The 6,858-nt window shown below is 34.7% G+C and overlaps 1 protein-coding gene across 6 annotated transcripts in view; it reads left to right on the forward strand.

Annotated features, from left to right (window-relative positions):
• KIAA0825 (KIAA0825 ortholog) overlaps positions 1 to 6,858 on the forward strand; it is a 541,416-nt gene that overhangs the window by 258,579 nt on the left and 275,979 nt on the right. For all 6 annotated transcript variants that reach the window (XM_074282080.1, XM_074282081.1, XM_074282079.1 and 3 more), the window contains one exon: positions 4,496 to 4,904. In XM_074282080.1, coding sequence (XP_074138181.1) covers positions 4,496 to 4,904 — 409 coding nt within the window. The remainder of the gene's footprint in view (positions 1 to 4,495; positions 4,905 to 6,858) is intronic.

Here is a 6,858-nt window from a genome sequence, read left to right on the forward strand (position 1 = left end):
TGTCTCTGGGACATTTCATATATCTTGTGCCTTTCTTGAAACCCTGGTTATTTTAACCCATTAAATCACATGTGTATTGCTCTTTTTAGAAGTGGTTCTCAAATTTTTATTACTCTCTATGTTCTTCCTTTCCACTTTCAGTCCAGTTCTGAATTAATTTCTACCCCCATCACCTTTTAGAAAAAAAAATCAAAGAACAGCCTTAAATTAATCTTTATAGACACATTAGCAGCTATTTGTTTCTTTCCTTGCTATAGGATGTATTTCCATAGTACAAAAGATGAAGCATTATATGAAAGAGATCAGTTAGCCCATTCTTATTACCCTGAATTGGCCACCATCATCACCACTGAGTTGAAAATTCTGCATTATAGTCAAGAGGATTGTTGGGATTTTCCAAGACAACGCTTTTCCTTGAAACTTGCACTGTTCCAGGAGCATAGCACATGACTAATAAATTGGGGATCCCAAACCTCAGAATAAACAGATAGGAATCACTAGACTCTCCTTACTACTGTGCTTTTGGTATACTATGCAACCTGTCCTCATGGACTAGTTATAGGAATTCCTCCACACATACACACACACACACACACACACACACACACACTCCTCCAGATATGTTTCTCTGTAAAGGAAAGTTGGATCTCTGTTTCTTTGGGGGATTATACTGTACCCTGCACTCAAGGAGGTGTCATTTTAAAAATCTCTCAAAATTCCACTAAATACAGAACACCCATGGCTTTAGATTTGAAAAGGTTGCAGTTGATACTTACATTAGGTTCCAAAAGACTTTTCATTATCTAGCAGTGTGTTCAACAATTTTTCTAATACCAATCTGTGCATTGCTTTGAATTGATTTCTCATTCTATGACTATATACATTTTTAAAATCAATTTTAAAAGTACTTACTAAACATCTATTCCAGATATTCAGACCCTGGGGATAGAGGGGAGGTCAAGAGGCATAAAGAACTTACATAAATATAAAAACAGTTACATAACAAGAAAAACTATAAAAACACTTAAAAAGAAAAGATATCACAAAGCAATAAATTAAGAAAGTAACCTTTCTTTCTAGCCCTTACTTTAAAATATTTTCATCTGTTTTGGAACCAAATTTCACACATTCCTAAGAATACTTCCAGTTCTTAGTGCTTTTTTAATAGATTACCTTAGTAGTGGAACATGTGATAATATGTCACATAAAATGTATTCCTCTTGGAGGGGATTTGCACCTTTTAGAATAGAGGAAAAACTTAATGAAATGTTTAAAATATATTTCAAAATCTCTACTACATTTTATGATTGATATTAGTAAATTTTGTTTACTATCATACAAGCAAAATCAATATCTTGAATTTATATAACATCATTCTTTCTTATAAAACTAATTGCTTTGAATCCATTTTTTTCCAGGAAAATATAAGTAAGCTCCATCAAGGCAGGGAGTTATTTCATGTTAATTTATATCCTCAGTGTTCAGCACAATGGAGAATATTTGTTTGTTGAATTAAATCAGATTTCACATGCAAATTCAACAGTAAATGAACATTTATTAATAATTATAATAGCTAGAATTTATATTGCACTTTAAGATTTGCAAAGTGCTTTAAATGACTTGCCCAGAGTAACACAACTAATAAATATCTGAAGCTGGATTTGAATTTAAGTCTTCCTAACTTTAGAGCCAACACTCTATGGATTTTATCACCTTGCTTCTTCCATACTAATGTGTCAGGTTAAGAAGGAAATGTAAAGAAAGACAAAAATACTGATTTTTATTCTCAAAGAGCTCATATTCCAATAGGAGAAACAATACATAAATAACTATATACATACATGTATATATATATATGTGTATGTGTGTGTGTGTATTATATATGTAATGTATATACATAATTACATATATAAAGATGGTGGTTAGTAACGAGGTGAGAATGTAAGTTTAGAAACAAGTCTGTTTGTATTTAATAAGGTCAATGAATGCAGAAGGACAGATCACTTTGGCATGAAGTAGCTTAGGTTTCAGAAAGAGAGAAGTTAGAAGGTAATCTCAGAGATTAGGCCGGGGTGGGAATGTAGGACCAGGAAAGGCCATCTCTTGTAAGTGAGATTTGAGCTGGATTTATAGAAATCAAGGAAAGCCAAGAGACAGAGGTGAGAAAAGAAGGCATTGCAGTCATGGGGATCAGCCAGTGTAGAGGCACAGAGACAGGAGCTGGGCTGCAGTGTTTTGTAGAAGGAACACATAGGCCAGGGTAGGTGATTCTTAGAGTAAAGAGAGGAATAAAGTGTAAGAAGGCTGAAAATATAGAAGATAATCTAGTGTGAAGGATTTTTTTTGATCCTGAAAGTAAATAGAGAGTAATTTGAATTTATTAGGGAAATCAGGGGTAAAGAATGGGGGACAAGAGATGACATGCTCAGAGCTGGGCTTTAGGAAGCTCATTTTGGCAGCAGAGTAGAGGATGGATTGCAGTAATTCAAAACAGGCAGACCAACTCAAAGGCTGTTGCAGTCTTCCAGGTAAGAAGTAATGTGGTCTTGTACCAAGATAGTGCTTTGTGAATAGAAAGAAAGAGATACACACACACATACACACACGCACACACACACACGCACACACACACACGCACACACACACACACACACACACACACATTTTATATATATATGAAATGTGTGTGTGTATATAAATAAGTGTATATGATATGAAGGTAAAAATAATAACATTCAATTAGTAGGGTAAATAAGTATAAGGAGTCAAGCATGACATTGAGATGAAGGGCCTGGATGACTGAAAAGATGATAGTGCCCTTGGCAGTAATGGGGAGAGGATTTAGGAGGAAAGATAATGAATTCTGTTTTGAACATGTTGAATTTGAGATGCTTAAGGGGATATCCAGTTCAATGTGTCCAAAAGACAATTATGACTGTAGCTGAGGAGACTAAATATGCTCATACAAATTTGAGAATCATTTTCATAGAAATGATTATTGAGCCCATTGGTGATCCTGAGATTACCAAGCAAAATGAACAAATTCTTACCGAGCACATAGTTTAGATGTGTCATGGGAAGATATAGCAGTCTTAAGAGTCACTTGTTAGCAGATAATAATCACAAGTTTATGTATTTAATTGCCAATGAGAGATATAGTGAATAAGGTCAAGGAGTTCAGAAGAAGGACAGACCACTATGGAGGGGCTTAGATTTCATAACAGAGTGGCTTGAATTGAGAAGAATATATAAGATTTAGATAGGTTCAGAAGGAGTGAGATGTTATATGTAGGGGAAGCACAGTGTAAGAAAGAAGTGTTCAGTGAACAATTTGACTGAAACAGGAAATGTAGATGGGGAAATTAGAAAATAAGATTTAAAAAAAAGGTTAATGTTGATTGTGAAGGACTTTGAATTCAAGGCTAAATAGGGGACATTGCAGATAGTAGAAAGCTAATTAACATTATTGAAGCAGAGAGTGACATAATAGAAGGGGTTATTTATGAAAATTAACCTAACATTATTATAAAAGTTGGATTGGAAGGGGAAGAGAGTGAGGAAAGAGAGACCAGTTAAGAAAATATTGTAATAGTAATATTGCATTAGAGGCAAGCCAAAACTAGAGTGGCAATGGTATAAATGGAAAAGAAAGGATATTAAAAAGGGAATTGACAGGGTATGATATGGATGATATGGAGTGGGGCAGAGAAGGAGGGAGAAGTCAAAAGTCCTCCTAGGTTTCTAATCTCTTTGATTGGCAGAAGAGATCAGCATGAAGAGCTGTTTTTGTTTTTGTTTTGGGGGAAATTCATGAATTAATTTTAAGATATGTTGAGTCTTTGAGGGTCATTCAAAAAGAAATATTCAGTATGAAGTTGAAGATAGGGAGGAAGATGGGAAGGAATTTGGATCAGACTTTAGGAATTATGAGCTCAGGTGATAGTTATATTCATGTCAAAGCCTGAGATCTTAGAAGAAGGTAATCATGAGAAGGAAAACTGTGGAGGAGTTAGAGCTGTTGCAAGGAAGAAGAAACAGTGAAGAAATCAGAAGAAAAATAGTTATAAGGATAACAAGCTATCCAGGATAGATAGAATTGTAGACATCATGAGACCAGAAAGATGGCCAACAGTGCCACTTATTGAAATAGACTAATCTGTAAGAGTTAAGGAAAACCATTAAATTTGTTTTCAGGAGTCTTTGGAGACCTTGAGAATGTGGCTAAATGCAAAAGCTTTAATTCTGAATTTTCATGCCTTTCATTGTTCAAGAACAGACTGGAAGTTCCTTAATTCTAAATTCTTGGAATGAAGCATGGTATAGTACAGTTGGGGACCAGACAGAGTACCTACTGTCTGAAGATGTCAAGCACTTTAACTTCCCACAATTTTCTTCACAAAAATTAGGCGTTCCCATACAATATTCCAAATAACACAGTGATAGAACTAGGATGTTAGTATTAATCATACCTTTGCTTCCTTTTTTTTTCCCCCAGGATTCACAAGATTTGCAGCTCAGGCGGTATCTATTGTAATCAGCGAGTTACCCACCGTGATTGCATGTTTGCCTCCCCCAATTAAGTACTTCTTTTTACTGTGTGAGAGAAAAATGTCAAAAAACTTTGTTGAATTGAAGAAAACTGGTCTGCTTGTCTGGAACCTGATTGTAATTATATGTCGGATAGTTGAGGATGGAAACACCTTGGAATTTTTAACGGGTACCTTGCTTGACAGTTGGAGTAAAGAGAAACTCAGTTTAGTTTGTGTGTGTTTAGAAAGCATTATGGGAAAGCAGAAAAGTAGCCCTAATCAAGTGACCCAGCGGGTTATACACAGCATTGAGCAACAAAAACCAAACTGGATTGAAAGCCAGTTGCTGAAAGCAAGAAAATTGAGCACAGAATGGTAAGCAGCATGTGAATTTTCAAATGATGTTTTTCTTTCAGTGGGCTTATTCAAACATACTCACAATGGGAACTTACAAACAAACAAAACTGTGGTCACATGGGCAGGAACAGTAATTTTTCTAATTTAGTTTCAATTGGGGAATTTTGTTTAGCAAAGAAAAAAATAAGCTATTCCTTAAAAACTAGATTGTTGCAAAGTCATTGCCTTAAAATTTGAGCTAGAGCTAGCTGATACATTGAAGCAAGAGGCTTATTTAGTCATCACCTTAAGATTTCTGATTTAAAAGGTAGACTGGAACAATACTAGGGAGAATTCAGAGAATCAGAAAATTCAGTTTTGTTTTTTTCCACTAAGCAAACAGTAACCATTTACTAAATAAATTGTGCTGTGGAAATTGAACTAATAAGACAATGGATATAAAGGACCTTTTCTTGTTTTCTCTGCACCCACTTTAAGGGGAAAAATTACTTTTTATCTGGACCTAAGAGTTCTAGAGGGCCATAGGGGATATCAAACTTGGTCAATAAATGAGTTTGTCTGATTCTGCATAAAAGAATGAACTTTCCCATAGATTTGCTACAAAAGCTAAATGGTTTATACTATTGTTAGCATTTTTAAGGATGCTTTGGTGTATTTAAATATGCAAATAGAGTTCTCTTGAAATAAAAGTAACCTTCAGTTTTAGAATTATATGACAGGAAGTCTCACTTCTGAAAAATGCTTTCCAACATATAGATTATGACATCCTGCCAATAACAAGCATGCAGGATGAGTGCCATGGAGTTCTTACTACTACATAAACCTGTTGACTACAAAAAACCAAACTGTCTTCCCCTGCCCCCAGTCTGTACTGAAACTCTTCTAAAGCATAGTTGTGTGAATTTTATACATATCTTTAGCACTAACCTGCATAAAACCATAGAAAGTGAATTTTAAAAAGGTTAGCATTAACATTTGTGGAAGTTATTTCTATCATGTACCATTTATAAAAATAATAACTTTGTATTAACTGGTTACCTTTGATTATTATTGGTAACAATAAATAATTAAATTTATCCAATGTGATATGGTATTTTTATTGGTAGTAGCACACTAAGGTGTAGGAATTGATTTCTAGGAATGATGGATTGGTGAGAGTAACAATAGTAGTGGTGTCAGTAACAGCTTATTAACATTGACAGTGACCTTCTTAATCTTTACATTTGTATTAAATACCAATTTACAAGCTCATGTTCAAAGACTTAAAGATTAAACCTAAATGTTATCCATAGTGGTAGATCTAAGAGAAAAACAGAAGTTTGTTTGTTTGTATTTTTAAAGGCAACTCTGATTATGATTATATAATTAAATTTATAATATACCTGATTTTAAGTATCCTTTTTTTTAAGAAATTGTTTAAGGCCATTGTCTTGCTAAGGGACTAGAGGCATTCACAGGAATGTTCTCTTATGACATTACTTACATTTGAATTTTAATTCAATTTCACAAATACTACCACCCATTTGTAAGATGTCAAGATGTTGGATTTTAGTCAGTTCTTTTTTTTTTTTTTTTTTAAATTTTCAATTTGGCTGTATAACAATTAGCCAAAGAATATTTAATGACCCTGTACCATGTATTAAGAAAAAAAGGAGGAGAGGAAAGGAAGGAAAGGAAGGGAGGGAGGGAAGGAAGGAAGGAAGGAAGGAAGGAAGGAAGGAAGGAAGGAAGGAAGGAAGGAAGGAAGGAAGGAAGGAAGGAAGGAAGGAAGGAAGGAAGGAAGGAAGGAAGGAAGGAAGGAAGGAAGGAAGGAAGGAAGGAAGGAAGGAAGGAAGGAAGGAAGGAAGGAAGGAAGGAAGGAAGGAAGGAAGGAAGGAAGGAAGGAAGGAAGGAAGGAAGGAAGGAAGGAAGGAAGGAAGGAAGGAAGGAAGGAAAATCCTGTTTTAGGTGTTTTTTAAATGTTTTCCTGAAA

This window comes from Sminthopsis crassicaudata, chromosome 1 (assembly GCF_048593235.1).
Source record: "Sminthopsis crassicaudata isolate SCR6 chromosome 1, ASM4859323v1, whole genome shotgun sequence".
NCBI classification, from domain to species: Eukaryota; Metazoa; Chordata; class Mammalia; order Dasyuromorphia; family Dasyuridae; genus Sminthopsis; species Sminthopsis crassicaudata.